Source organism: Varanus komodoensis, unplaced genomic scaffold, assembly GCF_004798865.1.
Source record: "Varanus komodoensis strain SLA01 unplaced genomic scaffold, ASM479886v1 scaffold13_1, whole genome shotgun sequence".
In the NCBI taxonomy this organism is placed as follows: Eukaryota; Metazoa; Chordata; class Lepidosauria; order Squamata; family Varanidae; genus Varanus; species Varanus komodoensis.
In genome coordinates this window covers 6,665,196-6,692,140 of record NW_025335408.1, presented here as the reverse complement: position 1 = coordinate 6,692,140, position 26,945 = coordinate 6,665,196, and the positions used below count along the sequence as shown (strand labels likewise).

The 26,945-nt window shown below is 39.1% G+C and overlaps 1 protein-coding gene across 4 annotated transcripts in view; it reads left to right on the top strand.

Annotated features, from left to right (window-relative positions):
- IMMP2L (inner mitochondrial membrane peptidase subunit 2) overlaps window positions 1–25,036 on the top strand; it is a 520,099-nt gene extending 495,063 nt beyond the window's left edge. For 2 of the 4 annotated variants that reach the window (XR_006413969.1, XM_044422948.1), the window contains one exon: window positions 24,417–24,511. Coding sequence is in view for 2 of the 4 variants with exons in the window: in XM_044422946.1 (XP_044278881.1) it covers window positions 24,417–24,594 (178 nt within the window). In the remaining 2 variants the exon portion in view is untranslated. Of the gene's footprint in view, window positions 1–24,416 lie in introns of all 4 variants that reach the window. The other 2 variants (XM_044422946.1, XM_044422945.1) reach the window with 1 other exon arrangement.
- The last annotated feature ends 1,909 nt before the right edge of the window (window positions 25,037–26,945 follow it).

The following is a 26,945-nucleotide window of genomic DNA, read 5'->3' as shown; positions in this document are numbered from 1 at the left end:
AGGAGGAGGAGGAGGAGATGGCGAAGAAAGAGTTGTTCTCCAGAGATTGTCACAGGCATTTTTGATCAACCGGACTTCATTTTTAGCTAATTTTCCACTCTGACTGCAGTCCCACATGGAGCATTGCATGCCACGCCATAACGTCCTCCAATCTTTTCAAGTGTCTTTTGGGGAGGGGGGTGGATCAAGTGGCTGCAGTAGAAAGGGGGCTTTAAAAAAGACCGGTCTGCAAGAGGTCATTTGGCACTCAGTCAGTATTATTTGTCCTTTTGATGACCATTCAAGCAGGTTTAACTTACTTCAAAGCTTATTAGCGTGAAAGATCTGATGCTGAAGGAGAGGAGAGGAGAGGAGAGGAGAGGAGAGGAGAGAGGATCCTGTTCATAAGCCTTTGGCTTGTTATGTTGTGGTGGAGATAGTGTGTGTCTCTGGGGATCACTTTTATAGGTCTTGTATCCATGCAATTAAATTCAGGAACACCATGATGTGAAGAGTGCAAAGAGTTTCAGATTGTAATCCAGTACCTGGTTAAGAGCAGTAGGCCCTGCTCAGTGTGACTTACTGGATACAACAGTGTTAAGGTACAACCCAATGCTCATTTAGACACAGAAAAGTCCTATGTGACCCAGCATGCTGGGAATTCTAGGCCTTTTTTCTGTCTAAATATGCATAGGGTTGCACCCTTAAAGGTACCGCTCATTTCATGAGGCGGGGAAACCACCTTCTTCAAATTTATCAGTTTGTGTGCCCTCCCTGTGCATGTTTCAGCAGAAACAGTTGCCTTCATTGACATCAGACATGTTTGTGCTTTGTTTATGGGCCACCTTTAGCAAGCACTTCCGCATCACATTACAAAAGCAATAAATAGTACATAGATTATTTTGTCCTCTAAGAAGTGTCACCTACAGTATGAATCATTTTAAAATGAAGAATGGGCAAATAACCAAGACCAAGTTGTTGAATTAGCTCTCCAGAACCAAGGCCTATTTTGCTTCCATTTATTTGTTTATTTATTTATTAAATTTGTCTGCCATCCATTACTTCCATCTCTGGACAGCTTACAACATTAATCAGAATAAAATAAATTAACTTTAATGTTGGAGGTCTAAAATGTGGATACAAAATCTCTAGCAACTGTCAGTGTCCCTTTCTGCACTAACAAGTGAAAAACCAATGGATATTGAACTCAGCAACAGATCTTGTTCCAACTCTGATCATTACTAAGAACTTTTGCAAACTGATTGACAGACTGGTTCACCAGAGGAGCTATTTAAAATCATGAGTTTAAAAAAACTCTTGTGGCCTTTGAGGAATTAGGGTCCAATAATGCTGAACCTAATATTCAATATTAGCACAAGATTTCTGCAGATGTCATACTTTTGGTTAACCCATTGTATCAGGGTTTATTTTATTGCATGTATTATGGGCATTTCTGTACAATCTTTTCTTCTGGGGTCTTTTTGCTTTGATACTTTGAATTAAAATTCTAAAATCGGTGAGTAGATCACTGATGGACTGAATCGATAGTAACATATACACACAGAAGCACCCACAACTGTCTGTGTACAGGGCAGGGTACAGGCATAACTGCTCTCTCCAGTGGAGAGTCCTGGCAAGATGATGATGACTGCAGTTCCTATGCCAAGATCAGAGCTAGACCAAATCATGCAGATTTGCATAGTTCTACCTAGTTTGCATAGTACGGTTCTGTTTTCTGTAGAGCAGATGTACAAAGAAACAGCATGGGGTTTCTGGTCAAAATTTCTGCCCCTGTCCTTGGCAGCAACCTATATACTTCCCAATTGTTTTACCTGGGTTATGGTACCTCTTCCTAAGATAGTCTTGCACAGTGCTTTTTTTGTAAAAAAAACGGTGCTGGAACTCACATCTTGTTAATCTTTTATTTAGAGGTTTTTTTTAGGGTAATCTTTTATTAGCAGGACTGGTGGTTGAGAAGTAATTAGTATTTTTTTTCATTTTTAAATTTGGGGTCATACTTGTACACTAAAAATTAAAAAAAAGATTTTCAATTCACCAACTTTTTTAAAATAAAGACATTATTTACCTTTTGCACGTAGCCAGTCACTCTACACACACATAAACATGATGGTCGCCGCTGGCAGGAAGCACTCAGCGCGCAACCACACGACCAATCCCAAGCCGAGCAGCATCCCAAGCTGAGCAGCGCCCTCACAATCAGCGCAGACACACAAGCAGCCCACATGCACTATTTTAATGATTTTTGCCTGCTACGCCCGACAGGGCGATTCAAAATCATGTGGAAAAATCCGTTGAAAAAAAGTGCCGGAACGCCGTTCTGGTGCGTTCTATGACAAAAAAAGCCCTGGTCTTGCATCTCATATACTTTGACAAATACATGGCCTTGTGCTTCAGGCTCATTCCTCTTGATATACGAAATGTGTGTTTTTTCATAGTAAATTAGTAGGTATAGTGTTTCTAATCATGGGATGCTTATGATGCCTGACTTGTATCAAAGCATCTAATCTCTAAATTAGATTGCTTCAATGTACTCTGCATGGGGCTGGGGCTGAGCCTGAAGACTTTTTAGAAGCTGCAGTTTGTGCAAAATGCAACAGCCAGATTCACAAACTAAAATTTCCAAATATGTAACCTCATTTCTCCCCTGCCTGTAGTAGTGCCTATACACCGCCAAGCCCAACACCAGGTGCTTGTTTTAACCTACACAGCCCTACATGGCTTGGGACCACAATAGCTGATGGAATCCCTCTCTTGACTTCAGTCTACCCAGATCCTATGAACTGCATCCTTCCTCCAACTGCCCGCTGCACAGGAGGCCTGTAAGGAGGCAACAAGGAGAAGGGCTTTCTCAGTGGTAGTCCCCTTATTTTGGACATTTCTCCTCACTGAGGGCTGCTTGCTTGGAATCCATATTAGCATCTTATCAGCATCAAGTGAAAGCTACCCTCTACTATGAGGCACTTAAAGGCATATGATGGGTCATATCAGCTCTTTCAACAAGTTTTGTTTTATTGAAATTATTTTAGATGTTTAAATTGTTTTAAATGTGTATATTGAAATTTTAATCTGTCTTATATGTCTATACTGGAATTTTCTTGCAGATGTTTATTTTTAAATATTTTTAAAATATTATATTTTAATATTTTTGAATATTTAATATCTGTATTTTTATTCTGATGACAAGAACTGAGCTGAGCTGGGCAGCATTTATTCAAAGGGCTGCCATTAAGTTGGAGATGACTTGGCAGCATGTTTTTAGTGTGTGTGTGCGTGTGTTTAAATTGCACGTTGTGAAATTGTTATGGAACACCCAGAGAGCTTTGGGTATTGGGCAGTATGTTAAATAAATAAATAAACCAACCAACCAAGAGGGTAGCTGCATATTGTATTGTTATTCTTTCCTTGCAGATTGCACTCCTGCATAGGCCAATTTATTGTAGATGTTTCAGATGCATATTGAAACATGCATAGACCAAGAATTATACTTAGTGAATTCCTTTATTCTTTTCGTGAACCTGTTATACAATTATCTATGCTTTTGTTGCCTTAATTTTGTTACCTTCATTTCCAAATGCACTAAACTTGCATGAGAAAAAAACTCAACTATATGCTGCTTTTCTAAAATTATAAAGTAAAACAAAAACAAAAACCCTTGTTCTTCAGATAGCTGTGCCAAGATATGATGCTTCAGGACTTCTGTATGGCCTATTGGACATCCTTATAATAATTCAGTGACAATGTCTGATTCGTTGCTTGCTTTGGGAAGTCAAAAGGCCGATATGTACTACTGTCCTTTGCTGCCGTGTGTCACAGCATCGTCAAACAAACCATGAGCCCAACAAAGAGCACACTGCAACAGTCTAACAGGGAGGTATCCAGCATGTGTGATTGAAAGCATGTCCACCACATCCTATTGCCCGTTTTATTCATCCTTCATATGTACTAATATATACTATACCTTAGCTGACTCTCTCTGGGTGGTTCAGCAGACCAAGTTTAAAACCATAAAATATAATAATGCAGTAAAACATAACATAAAACCAAAAGTTTAGAATAGAGTAACACCAAAATAGTAACCAAGATGAAAACCACCACTAGTTTTACTTTAGGTCAATATTTTGTAGTTAAATGTCGGAATACAAAATACTTGCTCTATGTGGCAGTTCTGCAAAGTATACAAGACTTAAATATTTTCATGACAAAATATGCCCAGGTAGGAACTGGGGAGGGATCAGGTTATCACTACTAAGCTTCTACATTAAACATAGGCACACATTGCAACTAACATGAAGCAACATACACAATTTGCAACTGTCTATACCAGAATATGAAATCTTCTGAGAAAACTTGCTCTTACTACAGGATGCTTTGCTAATTCTACCCTAATCATGTAAAACATGTTATTTTGGTACCAGTCTGTTTGTGTTCAGTTTAATGTTCTGACTTAGTTTAGCTTCTGGTGCATTTTTTCACTCCAGTGATGCCTTGGTATCACTGCTGATTCATTGTAATATCTTAGCTTGAGCTCATTATTGCTTGTATGTCAACCAAATAATGGCATGAATCACATGCATTGCATTTTATTTCTTAACACATAATATTCTGTCCCTGCCACTGTACAACATCTTAAGTCATACTACGTTTTTGTTACCTAATTATATACAGTCTATCCAATTAGCAATGAAGAATAGGACAAGAAAAAAGCTGCCCATATATTAGGTTTGAAAGCAGAAGAGAATCTTAAGTATAAAAAGTGTTTCTGTATGTGTGAGCTTCTCTTTACATCTAAAAATTGGCTCTATTTCAGTAAACTTAGCAATTTTAAAAATACTTTTGGTGTTCTAGACACTACCTCTGTGGGGGCTTGGGGGAGGGGGCTCTTGGGGGCCTCCCCTCCGGCTCCCCCAGTCAGGTAATGTTGCTGTGCACTGAACTGTGTTGGAGAGCTTCCCAGGCCTCTTCTCCCAATCTTCCTCCATGTCACCCAAAGGTTTATCACTGAGACTCAAAGTCACCAGGCAGGCAAATTCCAACAGGCACACCTGGTCCTGCAGTTGGGATAAATCTTTTTCTCATTACCAAGAGTGCCCTGTCCTACTCAGCGCTACACAATCTCCCAGTGCAGAGCAACATCCCTTTGTGTTTCTCACCTGCACATTCCATTTCTCCTCCTTATTTTCTTACTGCTCTTATGTTCTCCTTGCTTACTGTCCAGTCCCCCTGGTCGCCTTACAACTCATGGGCAACTGGACTTTCTGTGCTCAAAGCCTTCTTTGGTCACTCAGGTTGCAATAGCCGGCATAGCAGTAAAGTAAATAATAAGACCCTGCTTAAAATTAGCAATTCCTGCAGTGAAAGAGGAGGTCTGGTGGTAAGCTGCACTTGAGATGATTGGAAGCCATTTGTATCCCTCATACTTTGCAGAGACGAACACTGCTTAGCATATGTCTTGAGTGCTCTGTTTTACATGCTTCCACTAGTTCCCTTCATTCCTGATCTTGGAAAGGCACCAACACTGTCAAATTTCAGCACCAAGTGAGATGCCTCTACTCCCAGATATTTGAGGGCATATGATGGCCATTTATGTGTCAGTTGTTTTTGTTATGGTCTCTGCTGATGCCTTTGTTGCTTCAATATATTTTGGTATTTTAATGGAAATTGTTCTTAATTGTTTTATGGATTGTATATTTTAATAAAAAGTGATCTGAACTCTCAATGCGCAGGGTAAAATAGAACTACATGGAGCTGTTGAAATATCTGACTTTAAAATTAGTTAATTTTCTTGGTCTAAAAATACAACCTTCAATTATCTAAAAGAGCATACTCCAAATATACCTATTAATAAATTGTACACATTTTACTGGGGATGGCAGAGGATGAGGTGGCTAGACAGAGTCACTGGGGGGGTGGCTGTGAGCTTATGTGGACTCCGAGGGATGGTAGAAGACAGGAGAGCCTGGAGGAATGTTGTCCATGGGGTCATGATGGGTCAGGTACAACCTTGCGACTAACAACAACACATTTTATTATATAATTAATAAATAACATAATTTCTACGATCAATTATTTGTTCTTGGGTTTTAACTCCTGAATAAACCAAAGTTCCTGGTTTTGGATGCCACATTAAAGTGTTGCTTCCAGAATAGGATGTGTTTCACATGTGGCCCAGATAGAGTTACAGCCCTGAAAGTCCTGGGCTAATTTAACCATGAAATGCCACTGTGATGTCCAAAAGGGTCACTGTGTGCTAATGGCAGATGTCAGAAATTAGCTAGGGTTACAGGGTAAGAATTTATGCCATGAACTCTTGATTCAAAGACATTTGCTAATTTAGCAGCTGAGTATTGTGCATGCAGTTTGGTGCTGGATCATAAGGAACAAGAGAGGGGAAGGAAAAAAGCTGTGGTAGACAGTACCCAATCCTTGGCTTGGATGGGAGTAACAGGTTTACTAATAATATCTAAAAGCTACATGTAATAATACTGTTGAAGAGCTGCAGTTTTAGCCATTTGTCATGCTCTGTATGGACCCTACTTCTAGAAATGATTGTTATGGCACTCTGATGTTTCATTTCTGTTTTAGTTACTTTCTCTTTAATGAGCAAAATGCCAACTAGCCACAACCTATAGGAAAAAGTCCATGCTTTTATAAGCATTTGTATAATGTTTACAAAATATAAATAAAATGTGGTTGCTTTTACAGTGCTTGCTAAAATGTCTCGCATGCTGCTTTTATGAATTCTCCAGCTTAATAGATACTGCTTCTTGCCTACAGCAGAATTAATTTGAATTGTAATATTGTAATATTGTAACTTTGTAACTTTGAGGATCTAAGAAAATATGTTAGTGATGTTTATTAGTGGAAAATAATGCTCTTTTATTTCTTTCTAGTTCTAACTTTGGAGCTAACAATTACATTTAAGCATTAATGGGGTAATTTTGCTCATAGCCAATAATTTTAAAGAGATTCATACATACATAGCTGTGTGTGTTTAACTGGTTGGACCTCACAGTGCAAGAATGAAGCCTAAGGGAAGTATAATTTACAAGTAATGACATTAATATGCATATGATTTCAGGAATATTTATTGGTCAAAAGGAAAACACAAACAATTAACTTATAGATTGATTTCCTCCTTAACTGGTGCCTTTTGCTTTAGAATGGAAGAGGTAGTTTCAAAAAATAAAACAGGAACAACCAAAAACATGCCTTGTAGCTTACTTAGACCTTGTGCTTTGAAACGTTTGAAAACTGGTTGCCTTAAGTGAGCATTCAGTTGGGTTTTTGTTGCTTGTTCTTTCCCTAACACTATGGATGTCTTAGGTGTCTTGGGACACAGGAGTTGTCCTTTCAGCCCAGCCCTATACATCCTTTTAGGAAATTCATGCCATTGAGTTGGATGGGATCCAGATTGGGCCCTTGCATGGCGACATGTTTAAGAGTCAAAGTATGAACTGTGATTATACCTTTAACAAATCAGCTAGTTTTACCCTTTTCTGTTACATACTAAGGATGCTACATCTCTGACTTTCTTAAATGGAAGAGTCAGGTATGTGTGACAAGCCAGCAGTGAGTAACAAACAGTTTTATACTTCCTACTAGCAGTATGCAATAACCTAAAGTGTAGGAGGATGAAACCACTCAAAGTAATGGATACTCCTCACCATTGTAGGCTCAGTTATACCAGGATGGAATAGAATTGTGTGGAGATGGTGATGAAGAACTACAGTGGAACATGACACCTGTTCAGGATCTGGGCAGAGGATTGTTTGTGGAAGCTCTGCTGTTCAGAAGGGAGAATGTACAAGCTGTTTTCAATCTTAGTCTAACTTACATTTTATTCATTTAAGTAGGATGAACATGAGATACAGTCCTATGATACAATAAAGCTTTACAAACACAGGCTCTACATTCAATATCCAAAGTCCAATGCTGGTCAATGTTTTCTTCCACTGGCAGTTCCACCATCTCACTAGGTGCCCAACCATGGGAAACCACATGGGAAGGCCAACAAGAGTGTGGAATGGCAATTTGAATCCCAGCAATTGTTTATCTGTGTCTCAAGCTCGATGCCCTAGTCCATCCTTTCTTTATTCTTTGTTGAAAAGAAGGATGGTATATGGGATGGCTCTCGTCATGCCAAAAAGCCCTTGGGTACACTGGGAGGGGTACAACTGTGCTAGGAGAAAGGTACACAGGGAAAATTCTCTCTGTGCATTGTCTTCATCATCACAGTTGGTCTTCTGTCAACCCACCCAACAGCTGATTCATAGGTATGGAGACAGTGAACTCTGCATGAGGGTAGCACAAATGCTACAAATTGTTCTTTTCTGCATTGAAATTTATTTGTAATAGTATTTGCACGGGCAGGAGGCACAGGATGACAACTCCATTCAACAGTTCTTCCAGCATCTCACTGGTGTCAGTGATGAGCTAGTCTGAGCTCCGCTGCTGACCCATGTAAGTTTTCTGAGCTAAGTCTTTTCAAAGTGCATATCTAGCTGTAGCAAATGTGCTGTTCAGACTGGCTCTGCTTCATTATATCTGGCTTCCTCAGGGAGTTTGGCTTTACTATTTGCAGATCCCCCTTACTCCCAGTATTGTTATGTCGTCTAATGGTATTTAATGAATTGCATTTGGAAACAGATTTTGCTCAAGTCAAGGTCACTGCCATTTCAAAACCTCCATAGCCTTGCCTTGATAATCCACCCAGGGGTACTATCATTTCCTTTTAAGGCTGCAGTGAAAAAGAAGAATGGAGGAAATGCTTTTGCAGAAGAAAATAAAAATACTAACTGCAATGGTGATATACTTGACTTCTGAGGTTATCAAGCCTTGCCTTTTATCAGCAGCTTCCTTGGTACTTGAATGAAGGATCCAGTCCTGGTAAAAGTAAATCCAACTTATTCATACTTTTAAGCTGCAAGGAAACCTATTGGGATCTTTGATATGGAAGCTTTTTTCCTGTTGGTATGGAGAAATTCAGCAGGAGCAAAGCACAAACTTTGCAAGCAGAAAGTCCTGGGCTCAATCTCTGGCATCTTCTGTTCCCAGCAGAGAAGGCTGTTGGTTCAGGGGTGTGGGGGTCCTCATCATTACAGGTTTATTCTGAGCTTCTTAGCTCTTCATTATGACCTTTGCAGGCCAACCTATAGGTGGATGGAATTCAGCACCATGGACAGTTCCATAAACTGTGAGGAAATGGATGATGCGTCACACTGACTTAGAAATCACTACTCTCCCCTGGTTAACAGGTTCAGGTGATGGAAAAGTAGGGATGTATGAGAATTTCATTTTGGACAAGAATTTGTTCACTTCACACCCCTAAACACATACACAAGTGCATTTTTTGGGAAGTGTTTGCATATTTCCAAGCTTCTTTTTGCATTCAAATAATGTGTATGTTAGGACAATAAATGCATAAAATGCATACTTTAAAAATGTGCATTTTGGGAAACTGAATTTTCATGCTCTAGGTAATGGGTGGAAAGTGCACATTTGGGTGTGCAATTTAACCCCCCCCCAATGATCTCTCCTCCTTCCCTCCCTCTTTCCCTCCCTCCCCCTCTCTCTCCCTGTGTGTGTGTTTTAAACCAGCAAAAGCTTGTAATTGGAAAGAGAAAAATGAGGCAAACTGAGCTTCAGTGGAAAACTGAAGAAGCTTGTTGAGATCACACTTTGCTGATATGTTCACATGCAAATGGTCCTGGTTGAAATATGCAGTGGAGTTCTCTGCTAGCAAAGGGCAAGACAAAGCAGTCTGCCAGTCCTTAAAAAACTCTGCCTTCTCTATTCTGATACAGCCATCATCAGCTTGTTCGAAAGCTTTTAAAATTCTGTCTAATTTCAACTCCATCACATTCATGACTGTTGCATGCATGAAGTGCTAACTGAGCAGAGCCTCACTGCTTTTGTCAAGTCAGTCTTGGTGGCACCCAAATGAGTGTTTTAATGTATAATCTGAATTCTTCCTGTTGAATATAGTGTAAAACTTAAAGGAGGCTTTGAAAAGAGCCCCAAATCCAACAGTTTTTGCACTAGTCCACCTCCTCTTATTTTTCTTTCCAAGCCTGGGCAAAGGATGCATATGGTCAACATTCAGAAATATGGTTCACTGTGTTCCATGGATCTCATTCCTACAAAGATTGCAGCCTAAGCTTATGCATGAGCACACAGAAAAGAAGTCCTACAACTCCCTGGTTGGAGGTGCTTGTTGTTGTTACATGGCATTTTTATCCCACCTTGGTAGAACTTATTTTTTCTGTCTAAAAATGTATAGGATTTACTCCATGTATTTTTCATTACCCATGCCTCATGTATTGTATGGCCAGTACTGGAATGGCCTGACTTATCTGAACAGTTACACTTCCAGTCTACTAGAAATCCCCTGTAACTGCTAAAATACAAAAACGGACTACAGCATCTGACCTACCAGTTCACCAAGAACATAGTCTAACCATGGAATCGTTTCTTCATAACCTATCTATGATCCAGTGCAAAGCATCACTTCAAACATATATTCTATTACGTGAATTGTGTCACATCAGTTTGCAGAAGTGTTCCAACAAACTGGGTATACAGGCAGATAGAAACCCTACAAAATAAGTATTGCTTATCTTAATACCATTTCCAACTCAAGTTTGGTTAGGGAGTAGACCATGCAAAATTCTCATCCTCTGGAGCTTTTAGGGACCAAGAAGGGAAGATGTCTGATCTATTCATTATATCATGTTAATTCAGACCTCATTTGAATTCTACCTCAGTCAACATTTGGCAAATACTTTAGAAAAATGACTTTGTTGTGTGGCTAGAGTCAACACAGGAACTGGTGACAAGTTTTTAATTTTGTTTTTGGAAGCCTTGGTCATGTCTCTCAGTTTCTGTTGTTTGTCCGTTTTACAGATCACTAGTTAAAAATATCTTTACAATGTAAAGCAGAAGGTGTATTAAAATGTTTCTGAATGAAATCTCATTTTGCAGTGGTTCAGGATGACCTGGGGTTGACAAGAAGTTCAAACCTTATTTAAATTGATGTTGTAGAATGGGCATGTTAATAAATACTGTTTTAAATGTCAGCTTGTTTATTAGATAGGACAACACATCAGGCATGAAAGCAGCCCAGGTTGTCACCTGACGAAGCACTGGATATACTGCTTGAGGAGCTAGTCATAAATTATTTATGAGTCCTCCAAATTATTTGCGAATTACTGTAATGTGCCTTCCTACATGGCTAGGTCTTGTTTTTATGTGTGTGTGTGTTGCTTCCTTTCTGCCTTCTCCTGGCCTTTCCCTCTGTAAGGGTGCGGACCCTATTGTGTTGTTCCACCCTTGGAGCCAGATGGATCCAGATGGATTCCTGAAGGCTCTGGGGGATTTTTCTTGGGCCATACCACTGGGGTGGGGATTGTATTTTGAATATTTTCACATAAAACAAGTTCCTTATATAGTAAGTTAGAAATTAGGAAGAGGGCTATGCAAAGCCATATAGCTTCTGTATAGCCTGATGTGCCTGATCCTGCCTAATGTTGCAAGCTAAGCAGGGTCAGGCCTGGTTGAAATTTGGATGGGTGACCTCCCAGAGAACTTCAGGTATAGAAATGTAATCAGTAATAATTAGTAATAGCAATTAGTAATAATCCCCCTATCTGTAAGTTGTAGCTGGGTGTACTGATTGCTCATGCGCAATACTCACACACCGCCACGGCATCCACTCTCTGAAGAATACAGTCCAGAATTCCACCACTATAGTGCCTATTTTGACAGTGCCCACATGATATGAGAGCCACAGCATCTTCTGCTGAGGTGATGTTAGAAGCTCTGGAGTACATGGTAAAAAAAAAAAAAATCCAATCAAGAGGATCCTGAGTGGCTGCCGTAGTCATCTGATTCCTTAAATGAAGCGGAGTCTTGGTGATTTTCTTCTAGCTGTTTAGAAGTGCTGGCAGTTTCTTCTAATCAAGCAGAAACCCTATGAAGTTAAAAAAATGGCCAACATTTTTTCAGTTTCCTTTCAATTATTTGTTTGCCCAATCTCTGTGTTAAAAGAATTCAAGACAACCAACTGGATGTCAAAATGCATGAATGTTTTATACATCAAAAAGGATACCTATCACGATTTGTACACAAGTTAATTTTATCAAAAATTTTGCAAATACTACTGTCTCATATCAGCAGAATAAATAATTGAATAGTTTATAGGGTATGTTTAGCACAGTGAGTGTGTTAGTCAGAAAAGGAACAAAAGAGATAGGAAAAATAAGAATACTGCAAGCTCTGAAATAGATTTTTTATATGTCCATATTATCCTCTGTGTTGATCTTGGCACCTGTGTACAATTATATTTGTGTTGGAAACCAAAATCAGGCACGGTACAAAACTGGACAAAATCTTCAATGTCTTGATTTACACATGCAGAGTCCATTCTGCAAAGAGGTTTATCATTCATTCCTGTCGGGAAAGAGACAGCCAGTAAAATGCAAGGGAATATACGAATTCCTAATATTTCTCATACTTGCGGGGAAAATATGCAGACAAAAACCTATCCTAGGAATATATCTAGACTAGAAAGAATTTGCTGTATGTTAACCTTTGTTGCATAAAGACCTTTTGAAATATTTGGCAGAGAACGAACGAGCAAAAGCCTAATTAGCCATTGTATGTCTTTTAGTAATCTGCCTGTGGTAATTCCAGGAGTTCATTGAGGTCAGCTCTTAGAAATGAACATGTTAGCCCTTTTGCAGGTAGATTTGATCTAGCTATTAAGGCTCACAGCTAAGGTCTTTGCAATGTGGTGAGAGAGAAGGAACAGTGTATATGGTTCTCTGTGGGTGTACTAAAGTTCTTCATTTCTTTTCTCTTTAATACTTGTCTGACATTTAATACTACTGTTTGATGACAAAGTTACCACAGTTCATATCATATGTGTTTCTAAGTGCGCATGTGCAATCGTTACTTTCCATCCTTTTAATTCATTCCAGAATTGAGATAAGGAAGAGGGTGGCATAGAAACCTAATAAATAAATAAAATAAGAAAATCTCTGCAAGGGTCCAGCACCATCCTGCATCCATTAATTATGGCTGACAGCAGCTATTACACCAATGCTCCATAAAGTTGTCTAACCCCCTTTTAGGCCATCTAAGGCTGCAGAGCATTTTGTGCCAGAAAATCTAAAAAGTTAATTATGCATTGTGTGAAGTTCATTCCTTTCTCTTTCCCGAATGCTCAGTCAGTCAATTTGATTAGGTGACCATGAATTCTCTCTGTGTGTAGTAGGTGGGAAATCTTGTCATGTACTCCACATCCTTCATAATTTTATAAACTTCTATAATGTTTCCCATTTCTGTCATTTTCCCCTTGAAATAGAAAGTCCATATGTATGGATGGTGTCCCAACTTGCTGTTGATTTTATTGCCCTTTTCTGCATCTTCTCCCAGTCTGTGATGTTCTCCCAGTCTGTGACATTGATTACATTTCTGCCCTGCACTTTTTCCAAGGAATTTAGGACAATGAGCAGTCCCTCCCTCTTCCTATCATATCTTTGGTTACTTGTTTACTCAGTTTGAAAAGATCCTGTACAAGCTCTTCACAACTTCCTTGGATTTCACCATCCTGAACTATGTGGTATCATTTGCAAACTGGCTTTCTCATTTTTTACGAGGGTTCAGTGGGTCAGTTGGTGGATTTCATTCTGTTTCGGTGTTAGAAACATCTGCACAAAGATTACTGTTTGCAGACTCATTGAAATATGTATTTAATGTATTTTCTCATAAAATATGGATTGGAAAATGTATTTTATCTCAAAGTGCATGTTTCTGAATATGTTTTGCCCTAAAATATGCATTTTAAATAATATTCAAGCCATTAAATGTGCTTTATATGGGGCTATGTAGCTTGAAGAGCATCTGGAAGCTACATTTGGTAGTAAATATGGCAGCCAGTTAATCAGGTCCACATTATACCTGCCTTGAAAGACTTTCATTGGTTGCCAGTTGCTTTCAAGGCATTGGTTCCAATATTTAAAGCCTTTAAGAGCTTAGTGCCTGGCTATTTAAGGGACTTTCTGTCTCCTTAAGAACCTGCCTGGATATTAAATTCTACAGGGTACACACTAAGGGTTCTTTTGGGGGATATGTGTGCAAGTGTTGTCTCCTGTGTCTTTCCTAAATTGTGGAGTACATTCCCTCATAAGCTCTGATTGACACACATCCCTTTTGGCTTTTGGACAGGATATGAGGGCATGTCCTTTTAATTTTAGCCTTTCAATTATGTGCTTGTTTTTAGTGTTGTAATGTTTTCCATGCTCTTCTTGTTCTTGCCTTCAGTTTGTATGGCTTTGCAGTGTAACACATTGATGGCTTTTTAACAAATAGAGCTAATGATTAAATTAATTATTATTTTATTCATTTTATTTTATTTAGAAAATTTCTATGCCACCCCATTCGCTGAAGCCTCGGGGTGGCTCACAAAACATCAATTATAATAAATTAGTGAAGCTCAAAGTATTCTACACTCAGTTTGCCATTCCAGTTTGGGTTTATTCTTGTTGTATGCTATCAAGTCATCTCCAACTTATGCTAACCCTATGAATGAAAGTGTTCCAGAAGTTCCAGTCCTTGGTAGCGCTGCCCAGCTCTTATAAATTCAAGGCGGTGGCTTCCTTTATGGAATCAATCCGTCTCATATTCAGTCTTCCTTTTCTTTATCTGCCTTCAACTTCCCCTAGCATGATTGTCTTCTCCAGTGAATCTTGCTTTCTCATGATATGCCCAAAGTATGACAGCTTCAGTTTTGTCGTATCTGTTTCTAGGGAGAGTTTTTGTGTGATTTGATCTAGGACTGCTTGGGTACCAGCAGTGAAAGAAAGTCAATTTAAAAAGTATGCCTAAATATATGAAAACACAGGTTTCTGTTTCATTCCTCAATAAAATCATAATGGAATTGGCTTCTAGGGAGGAGGCTGGAATTGTAACTTATCTGCAGTGATACTTAATGCATGATTTCCAATGTAATCAGACAGTGGAGACTGATTCAGTGATTGTATCTAATTGACAATCTTTGCAAAAGTATGCTATGTAAGACTTCTTCCTCTTTTTTCCTCTGTAATCTACATTCTCCTAACACTAATGCAAGCAAGCTTTCAAGCACAAAATTAAGGACTTTCACACAAAGCTAACACTATATAATAGATGGAATCAACCTTACATTTGGTTGATAATTGTAGATGATGCTCTAATAACAATGAAACACCAGATGTTTTCCAATATATGTCTGTGCTGTGGAAAGCAACTTAATTATCATATGATAGCCAAGAGCTCTGAAATTTTGTGCTAAAAATCCTGGTATCTCTGACTTCAAAACTGAGTTTCAGGAAGCAAGAAAAGTAGCTTGAATTGGGTGATTATTTATCTAATTTTTGCTTTGCATCATTTGTGTGATTTAAAAGTTTTATCTCAGAATTTGGAATGATATTATTACAATGTGAGGGAAAGAGAACAGTAAAGAGAAGCAAAGTGAGTTGAGGTAGAAAGAAAGTCCACAAGAACAGGGAGACAGGGAATGCATTACTACATGAACTGTGTTTAGCATAAAACTATGGTAAGTTTGCTCAGCTATAGACTGTATGTCTCAATTGGACTAGACTAATGACAATTTGTTTCACCTAACAAACCATAATTTAAAACTCTGGTTTGATATTGGTTTGTGAATCTTGGCAGACATGATCTATACTTTGCAATTACATATGAAATTGATAACATGGCTTAATCCTAGTTTGTTTACTTGTTTTGCCCCTGCTCCCCTGCTGGCTGCAGAGCAGTCTGGAAATGAAATACGCATTTTGTGAAGAAACTGTCACAGTACTTTATCTAGATGTCTCCCTCCTTTCTTCCTCTGCTTGGCAACAAATCCTTTAGGAACTTGCTTTGGAAACTTGAGTCAGATCTAGAATAAGTTAGAGAAACTTAGGTCTGCATTGTAATCATTGTGAAAAAAAACAACAGCTTCAAACACATTGATTGGCTTCAGTGAGCAAACAGCTTGCCAGAGTTGTTTAAAATTGAACTTAAGGCTATGCAGACAGTCCCTGGGTTATGAACGTCAAAGTTATGAACAGCCCATACTTATGAATGAACTGCCATATAGTCTATTAATTTAAAAAATCAAGTTGAAGCCTACTGCAGGAAATTGTCATCACCATAGACAGGGAGAAATTTAAAGAGGAGCAAGGGAGGGCCTTCAAAGCATCACCATAGAAAGAGAGGAAGAGAAAGGGGAGAGAGAGGCATCCAAAAGCATCATCATAGAGAGAAGCAAAAGGGAGGGAGGCAGGCTTCCAGTGCATGCCTTCCTGCCCTGCCCATCCAAAGAGAAAAATCTCTCTGGCATTTCCTCGCTGCAAAGAGGAGGTGTTGGTGAGTTTGGATTGTGGGGGGTGAGGTGGTAAAATTACTCGTGCTTTTTCCACTTTCACAGGGGTCCTGTGTCCCTAATTTCCATGAATGTGTGTATAGTGAGGTATTAGTTCAGAGGGAAAAAAAGATGAATGTGGGAAGAAATGATCAAGGATTCTGAGACTATGCATTGTGTGAAGAAAGTGGATGGAAAGATTTTCCTAGCTTTCTACTAGATTTTCCTACTAGAAGCCTTGAGTTTCCAGAGCAAAAAATAACTGTGCAAAGCCTTGTCCACTGTGATTTGTGTGCATCAAATTATTCCAAAGAACTGTATAAAATAATAGTTATCCTGAGTTATCCTGCCATGACCAAATGTTCAGTGCTTCTTGCTGGCTTCTGTTATGGTCTATGGCAGCATTCTCTGATCTGGTGTCCTCCAGTTGTTTTGGACGATGACTCCCAGTATCCCCTAGCCAATGTAATAAGGTTGGTTTCTCGGTGTCAGAAAGGATGTCAGCAGGTTGCTCTAAATTCTGTTCTTATTTAATTCTATAGCATCTAGCAGAAGTAACAGTAAAGAAAGAAATCATTCATGATGGGTAAAAACTTGTTTGGTATAACGAATGTTTGTTTGTATCTTACTCTATGAAAATCAGAGGAGGTAAGTAACATTACTTTCTTGTTTCTCTTAGGAAAAATAGGAAATTTCACATGGCTTTTGAAAATTGTTGCTTTGGTGTGGTCATGGAGAAGAATGAAATGAGAATGCATAATGTATATGCATATTGTAAATTTGTATTTCACTTATCCCCACAACCACATGCACATATACATATATAATCTAGACTAGCTAATATTTTTGGAAATCTTCTGCAGTCTTTCCAAGACATAACATTATTATCCAGTTGCTACAGAAGCATCTGTGTGTACGTGTGTGAATATTCTCACTGTGACTTTCAGGCTGTGAAGTCTTGGACAGCCCATCTATTCCTAGTTGCAGTGGAAAGAGGCCTATTCCTCTGTTCATTCAGGCCACATAGATTCTCATGCCTAACATAAATGATATTATCACTTTGCACAGCTCCTAGGAAAGAGATATGCATCTATCCTACGACCCAGATTCATTTTCTGGCTGTGATGGGCAGTATCTATTGCTGTGAATTAGATCTGAAGCTGATCTGGTGGTGGAAGGGGGTGGGTTTGGCTCCACACGATAAATGCGTTCCCAATTCCTTTGTGCTGAACAAAAGAAGAGACTCTGGAAGCTAGTCTGATATACCCATGAGGAGCCTCTGTGACAGGGCAAGCCATCTTCTGGCCCTCCAGATGCTTCAGCCTACAGCTTCCAACCATGCATAATCTAGCCAATGTATAATCAAGAGTGAGACTCTTGAGACTAGCCAATGTATAATCAAGAGTGAGACTCATTGCCAAAATATCCACAGAGTCTCACATTTCCCAGCCCTGCTATATCAAAAACTCATTACCATTTTGATCTAGCTATGGGAATGAGATTTGCACATACCTGATCCCACACAGAAAGGAGGGTCCTAGTTTTTGTTCAGTGGTATGATTTCCATATCTTTTAAAGTTCCACAGCTGGAGATTTCTTTAGGAAAATGTAAAGACAGATTTCCAGCATGTCTACTAAAGTTTGGGTCATGTCCTTCTAAAGAAATACTACTTCATGTCTTTTTCTTGGTAGTGCATTTTATTTTTAGAACAAATTCTAAAAGCAAATGTGTTTACCATAACTTGAATGACGGATTATTTAAAATAATATAGGGAGAGAATTCTTCATAAAAATGTTTTGAACCTACAGTTAAACATCAGAATCCAGTGCAATTGCCCTTCTTCAAGACAAATGATCTAATTTGACCCAGCAGGTTTTATCTGCAATACATTTTTTTATTGCTCTAGCCAGAGTGCTAGCTAAGTGTTTCCATTTTATAGTCAAGTTTTCCATTGCTCTTCATTTTGCAGAAGTGCTTTCTCACATTGGACTGGATTTCCATTACTTTGTGCCTTCAGAAATTACTTGACTTGAGAGTTCTGTACCCTTTTGCACACCAGTTTGTTACTTTCATGGGTATATAGCCAATATGGTCATACGACCTCATTCTTTTGTAAGGCAGATAAAGGGGGAAGAAAAGTGTCTCTAAGGGCACTTCTAGGCACTGCTCCAGTTGGCAATAGCGGCTAAAATATTTTTCTTCATATTTAGAGAGCACATACACTCATGCAGTTCAGCTTCTAGGAAGTTTGCATTCAGAATCAGAAATCAAGTAGACACACCACAGTCTTAACAGAGGAACCACCTGCATTCCAACTGCCACATAACCAAAACAGACTCCAATGCCCATCAGCTCTTACCAGCAGAGTAAATGCTCAGCAGTGATGGGAGTTCATGTATGTCATTTAAATAGCACCAGTTAGAGGGCTGCCTTTTGACTGAAAGAACTGAACAGTGGATGACATGCTCAATGACAGATGGGAAATGGACTTCTTTTGAAGAACACGCACCGATAAAAATATACCATATATTTTGGTTAGGATGGCTTATATATTATTTATTTTTAATTAGTATTTAATGCTGGCTTTAAGGATGGGATGTATAGCAGAGTAGCATATCAAACGGGTAGTATATGTAAGTTTAGCATTTCTACACCCCCAGAAGATGAAATGCTCCATCAAAAAGGATGACAGAGTTGCATAAAATTTGCATGTTTTTCATTTAATGTAGTTTAAATGAAAATACAACATATATCACCACAGGCTGTGATTGTGTGCCTGCTTATTCTGCTCTCCTAGTGCTAATTTTTGATTGGCAACTTGAGGACCTTTCTTCTTTTGCTTTGGTTCTTTATCTTTAAATACAGAATTAACCTGCATATCCTTTGATATAGAGGTTGCCTTCTAATAGTCATTTGACAGCCCTACCAATAGAGGACCATCTTTATAAAGTAGGGCATTTGTATACCTTGTATTCAACAGGAAATGGCTCCCATTTAATTATGTCTCTTTCTTCCTTAAGTGATATATATTTAAGAATGGATCTTAATGGAGTTTTGCATTTTCCATACCACAAACAGGGAAGTATGACAAATCTTACACTGGAAGGCATATTCAAACCATTGTCTTAAAGCATGGCAAGATTTGAACACTATACTTCAATAAAAATATTTGGGTTTGGGAGTCATCTCCAAATATGTAATATGGTTGTGCAATTTGATGAAAAAAACCATGAGTAAATCCAGCAACAGAAATAATCTAGTATCAATAGTGTGGATTGTTAAGTAACCAAATTATATTCAAGTAATTCAGCACCTGTTTAATCAAGCTAGAAAATATTAAATTAGATACAGGCCACTTCAACTTCAGTGATTTGATTATGTAGAGAAGAGTGAGATTGGTGCATACACATGATTCTGGGGAAATTAAATCAAGAGAATTAGCTAGAAATATTCCTAGGGGGTCGTTTGGTGTCTATTTGCATAAAATTCTGAACGGCCTGCTCTTTTGATGAATGGGAAATGGCTGAAGGTATCTAAGCCTATCGCATGCCCAAGATGAATTGTGAAGAGCCTCGAAGTGATCAAAAATACAGCCTTGAGTTAGGCATAGATGTTTTATGAGAAAAATGGTCTTTCAGATGTTCAGAAGGTTTTTCAAAATTGCACACAGCTGTCAGCAATCTCTGATCTAAAAGCGTATAAAAAGACTCTCCTTTAAAATATAAGCCCTCAATTGACTTTCACAATGTCTGCATTCTTACCCTCAGATTAGTTCAGGCACATCAAGATCCCTAAGAAATTCTAAACTATATACATGTCAGGAATTAGGTTAATAAGACCTCTTATAACAAAGTATTTCATTGTATAATTTCTGATGAGAAGCTTTCTATCAACTGGTCTTTAAGGCCTTTGATATAAAGCATGAAGGCGTTCGTGTTTAAGGAGAGGTAGTGAAAAGTGCTCTCTGGTGTTCCTCTGGATCTGGTGGTGATGGTAATCTCATCCAGTAGCTAGGTCCAGCTGCCATCCTACAATGCCCCAGAGTAAAACATCCCGGGATAAAATCCTAGCTAGAGATTCCAAGCACTGCTTAGACTACTGGGCTTGAGCTGTGCTGTGCTGTGCTTTGACAGTTCAGGGAAGACATCAGTCTGCAAGCATGCAGGGTGTTCTTGCCACCTCTTTGGGAAGAAAAATCTGTTCATATCATTATAAAGGTAGTCAAAGCACTATCTCTTATGTTTTCTTTTCAGCTGAGCCATTTCAAGTAGGGAAATTCCAGCTCCATAATGCACCATAAAAATGATTTTGATACTGGAAGAGTTCCCTCCCCAACATTTAGCAACATAACCATGTCCTTTTTCTGAACTTGGTTCCAAACCTTTTTCAGCTTGCTTCTAAGCTTGGGAGGACCAAATCAGATCATTGGCTCAGCTAGTCCAGTATTGTCAGTCCTGACAGGCACCAGCTCCCTAGAGTTTCTGGAAGGTGCTTTTCTGGTTCTCACTGGAGATGCCATAGGCTATGAGAACGCTTTATCTACAGAGCAGATGCTCCACCACTAAATTATGGCTCCTCAACTTAAAGAGGACATGACTCAGTAGTTCATTTCCTGCAGTGGCTATGCATCACTTTCAGAGCAATGGACTTTCCATTTCCCATCATGCAAAGCTATTCTTTATTATCATTCCCAGTCTAAGTACTGACCAAGTTTCCACTTCATGCCACTGTTTCTCTTTTTCTGTTAAATTGATTCAATGATTTAAGGTGCTGTGGATTTGTAATTTGTGATATCAGTGCTTCATTTGGGACTTGTATATGCCCTCTAAAAATACAACTTTTTGGCTTAGGGAACTAAAAACTGGAAGATCCTCTTTTTTCAAGACTGTCAAATTTGGAATATGTAACTTTTGCTTTGGTTTGGGGGAGGAAACAAATTTCAAAGGTGCCCTCATAGTGATCACATGGTGGCAATGGGAACACAAGTTCTCTCTTTGGTGAAACTGCTGGGGTGAGCAACTTCTGGTTTTGGTAGGTCACAGTGGCACCCTTGGAACCAAAAGGGAATCTTACCCCTCTGCAGCTATTTTGCTGACAGTGCCAAAATGGCATTGCAGAAACCGCAATGCAAAGAGAAAGTATCTTCAGCAACAAAAATGGATGTGCTTTTGCAGGGAAACTAGACACACTTTTAATTCCTTGCAATATCCAGTTTCTAAGTTAAGTTCCCATGTCAGATATCTGGTCATAGCCATGGTATTTTGATCAAGAACTGATTGCCAGTGGGTGGGAACCCACTTGCAAAATTCCATGAATGCTTCAGTTATTCTTGCACTAGCTAAGTGTACAATTTGATACATAAATCTGACTGACACCTATTAACTTGTTTTCAGACTGCAGCTCAATTTACCTTCTGCAAGGGTTCTGCATTTGGAAGCCGTTCTAAAACGTGACTATTTCATTTCTGCAATACTTGGCCTTCATGGAGGCAGGTGATGGCACAGTGCACCATGAATTCTTTCAATCTATAAAAATAAAAGCAATTTGTGAAGTGTCGGACTTCAGGTGGTTGGATAAGTATTGCTAGAGCCAATATTTATATTGTCATTTAGGAGCAAAATATAGGATCAGTGAGAATTGAAAGTTTCTCATCAAATTCACCTAGTTCTGGCCAGAATATCCAAAGGCCAATCTGCCCAGAAAGTAAGTGTCATCTAACAGGCACATGCAAAAAGGGGTAGAATCACAGGATAAAATACTTTCATCTCCAGCATAATTTGATTGGAATGAGTTCTGACTGTGGCATAATAGGCAATGTAACATTTGCATCCCCTGTAGAAAATGAAGTGAATTTTTTTTCGATAATAGTTATTTCACAAGAGAATGGTGCAGCATTTGGTTTTAATGTTTCTGTGTCAGAAAAGTTAAACTGATGGGAAGACAGAGCTTGAACATTTCTCGCATTTTGCTTGCTTTTTATACAGAGGCCAATTTCAGGTTTGGTTTAATGAGTCACTCGCACAGCTAAATTGTTACTCTTACTATCTGAATTCCATTTATAAGAAACCAGGATAGTTAGTCAAGTGCCACGGCCCTCCACCACCTCTCACACCCATGAGTTACTGAAAAGTGCATGGCTCCCTCAGTGAGCACAGGACCATTTTGGCCAAATTGTCTCCATAGAATACAATGACACATTACTGTCATTGCTTTGCTGGAAATGGTGGCCAGATGCCTGACTTCAGAGAGAATAGTCCTTCATTTTGGAGACCTAATGAAAAATAGTCCTTTCATCATGATCTATTTCTTTCTTTCTCTCTCTCCCTCTCTCTCTCTGAACATCTCTTGGCTACCCATAATTGGTAACATCTGTGTTAGGAAAATAGGAAGCCATGTGATACACCATGAAATCATTGGTTCCTCAAGGCCAGTATTGTCTACACTGACTGACAGAGGCACTCCAGGATTCTCTCCCTATCCTGCCTAGAGATGCCAGAGACTGAACGTGGAACCCTTTGCATTCCATGCACTTGCCAAATAGTGTGACTTGTTGACAGATGTGCAAAACAATCTTTAAGAGGACAGGTTGCTGTAGGCACAGAAGTTCTGCGGCAAGTATATAATGTAATTGCATGTTATACATTAAGGACACGATCCTATAGGGATGGCTATAAACTCTGAACTCAGAGTTTATATGCATATAAACTCTAAAGTCTGAACTCAGATTGTGGGCATTTGATGCAATTACATTGAATTGGAGGTGCACAGTGGCAAAGGTTACTTCTGCTCTTCTTCTGCCCTGCCAAGCAGCTGGATGGCTGATTTCAGCTGTCTAGGGTCAGCACCTGGGTGGGAGAGGAAAGGAAACTTAAGTGCCACCAGAATACCACGCATATTGGTGGTGATGTTCTTCTCCTCTCCCTGAACACTTTCACCGAGGCCAGTCAGCAACCTTGGCAAAGCAGTCGGCACAGTTCTTTCTGTTCCTGCTGTGAGGGAGTGGAGGGTACACCAAGCATGGAATCAGTTGTATTGAATGTTATTTTGAAGCTTATATGTAAATTGTTTAGGGGTTTATTATACTTAGTAGTATATAACTAGTACAAATAAATAACATTATCACCAAACTGGGACAGGGGGAGGTGAATTTGTGGTGCTCCATCTCTTTGGCATACAACTTTCATCAATCCTAGGGATTATTTAATTTATAGCCCACTATTTTTCTTTTTTAAGGAACGCAAAGCAGCTTACATCATTCTCCTGCTGCTGCTCTCCTCTTACCCCACAGCAACAACCATGTGAAGAGTGTTGGTGGAGAGTCTGTGAGTGGCCCAAAGTCACCCAGTTTGCTCCATGGCTGATGGGGACTAGAACCCAGATTGCCTGAGTCTCAGTCCTGCACTCCAAACCACTGCACCATACTGGATCTCTCTCACTAATGCTTTTGCTGACCAGGGCTGATAGAAGTTATAGACCAAAACATCCGGATGGCCCAAGGTTGCTAACTTCTGATTTAGAAAGTGGCTTCCTTTCCACCAGAAATTGCCTCAGCTGTTCTATGCAAGTGGAGAGCCAGGACAGGCAACAGTTCTATGTTCACACTGGAGTGCACCCAGCCTCCAGCATCCAACAGGAAGGGACTTTGGGGATCATCACAAATCATAATCCTTTCTGATCCTTTACTTAGGTAGTCCATTTTTATATAGATCAAGTTGTTCAAAATTTTATGCCATCAGTTCTTATTCACATTTTGGATTCTTTATCCTCCTCATCATTCTTTAGCAACAGCCCTTTTTTGAAATGTTCCCTCTTTTAGACAGAAAAAGGAAGAGGCTGCCCAAACCAAATAAGTAAATAAATATATAGCCACCAAGGAGTGATTCAGCCTCAGCCACAAATATAATGTGGTGCAATGACTACAGTTAACAAATGCTTAAGTGCCACATGTCATCCTCATTTCTCAGCTGCTTTTCACATTTTTCTATGTCTGTATTTTGCTTATTTTTTCAGGTCTCTCTTGGACTTTTGCATGCCCGTGCTACACATATACTCTGGCCTCCAGGGCGCTGGCAGAAGTTACGGCCCAAGGTACTTCCAGAGCGCCAACCTATCCAGAATGAGCAGGAATGACTCTTGGGAAACTCATGCACCTAGGAATAACCATGGCTTGGAAAGACAACTCGGGTAACAAAAGATCTGCCCACTGTACAAAGCTGGTACAAGAAACGTATCTTGTTCTTACTGTAAGTCCAAACAAAAAATGCATTTAATCACATGAAGTGGTGCATCATTTCTTCTGAAGCAATCATGGCTTGATTTGAAATTTCAGTTTCCCAGAAGCTGTTACAGTGCTTGAACATTTTTGTCTATACTGGCACTTCTGTAGTTATGAAATTAAAAAGGAAAAATGACAAATTTTAATCTTTTTTTAAAGGAGATTTGATTTCAGCAATATGCTAGATCTTAACATTCATATCAGATTGTGAAAACATGATGTCAGCCATATAGTTCATTGTTACTGCCAAGATTTTGGATCACAGAATAATTTGTTTGTATAGAATGAATAGTATTTCTAGTCCCAGAAAACATATTGTACAATCTGTCTTTAAAGAATAAAATTTAAAAAGGGATATTTCATTACATGTTTTTTTTCCTCATGTATAACTGGTTGCATATTTAAATTGAATATACATTTGTTTTTGAAATTAGTGTTTCACATAAATACTTCTGATATATCCAATTGCTGGTAGAAATGAAATGCTCTGCAACACACCTGTAACAATCATTTTAATCAGTGGTTAAGTATAATCACAGCTGATAATAATTGCTCCATTTCTTTGAGGATATATGAAGAGCTTCTTTAAGTCTATAAATACCTTTTTCTGCACAGTATAATATTCAATTTAAAAAGGCTTTTCAGTTTAACATGTTGCGTGAAGGGCTTTCCATGTTCACCCAAGTTCCAAAATACCTGGAAATGACAGCTGTGAAGGGCCACATCCTTAAAGATGTGCTCTTTAGGCTAGCATGGCACATCATGGCATCCTGTGCTGTGGTTGGTCCTAACTTGAGCACTGCCATGAAGCTGGGTGGCTGTCAGTGACCAAGCAGTGGACCTGGGTCCCAAGATTTGTCTGAGGGCTGGAATAGAGCCATGGAGACCAGGCCGCTGAAACTTATGCACCAGCACTGCCCTGCCATGACTGTGCACCTCTAATGAATGAAATAGATGATCCCCAGTTGTAATTATGGAAGTACTCTCAGGCATCGCATTGTGCATGGCATACATAAAAGTGCTCTCATTTCACATATTGAAGAAAGATATGAAAAGGGACCTGCAAGACCCAGTCACAACTCTGCTATGCACCTGACTTCTATCAGGGATCTTTGAGCACTTAACGCTTAAAGATCTGAAAGGTGACTGAAAGCGCATTCGGCACAAAGTTCTCTAACAGCAGCTGGGGGCAGAGGGGAGTTGCAGGTGGTGCCTCTTGCTCTTTTCTCTTGCATGCCAAATGTCAAATAGGATTCAGGAATGTCATTAAAATCCCATCATCTTGAAAGTTGCCATTGCAGAAGTTTGACAACTGTCAATTCACTCTTAAAGGCAGGTCTCTTGAATGGGGTGACATACGGATGAAAAGAATATGCTCTTTTATGGGAAACCCTTTAAGCATGGAATTTTATTCTAAAGGATATCCTTTCTTCTTTGTTCTGCCTGTGACAAAGAGTGAACTATTATTTTACCCTTCACCGTGATTATTCAAGTTTAGCAAGTGTGAATCCTAGCGTATTGTCCTGTTTTATGAAATTCATCCTTTAATATCTGACCGAAGGAAGCTTGAACTCGCAGCAGTTCTATTGAGAGAACATTGACTGGAACCAGGACTGCAGCTCTGCACAGCTGCGTTGAAAAGAAGCACACAAAAGAGCAGAAGAGCATGAAAGAAGCAATATCTGCCAATGGTACTCCAGAATTCTAACTTGGCATTTTAAGATTTCTCTTTTAAAGGGCTTTCATCTTCCAGGCATTCTGCCAAGGCATCCTTGCTATAGTTCTCCTGTTGGAGCATGATGAACTATTTCATATATAAAAGTGCATTTGGCCATGAACTTCAAGACTGCCGTGGCATCCGTTTCTAAACTTCAGGCACCAGTTACACAAACACTAGATTACCCGGTCTATTTTAGTTTAGGATGATCCAGTTCATGGAATGTACATACCACAAATAACACTCCCCAAAGTTAATTGTGAATTTCCATTAATGCAGGCACATTATACTCATAGCAAAGTATCCAGAACATCTATCAGGGAAACCAATATGCTTATTTCTTGTATTTTCTCATTCAGGATTTCTGTTAAGGTTTGTTTTCCACATAACTCAAAATGAGCACATACAGGCTTGGAGAGGTAGAATAATCAACTATCTCTTGGCATTTTCCAAAGACCAACACTCTTGATAACACTGTAGGCTGTCTCTTCTGTTCCTTCTGTGCAATGTCATCATGACATTGGTGCAGTATTACTTGTTTTTGTAC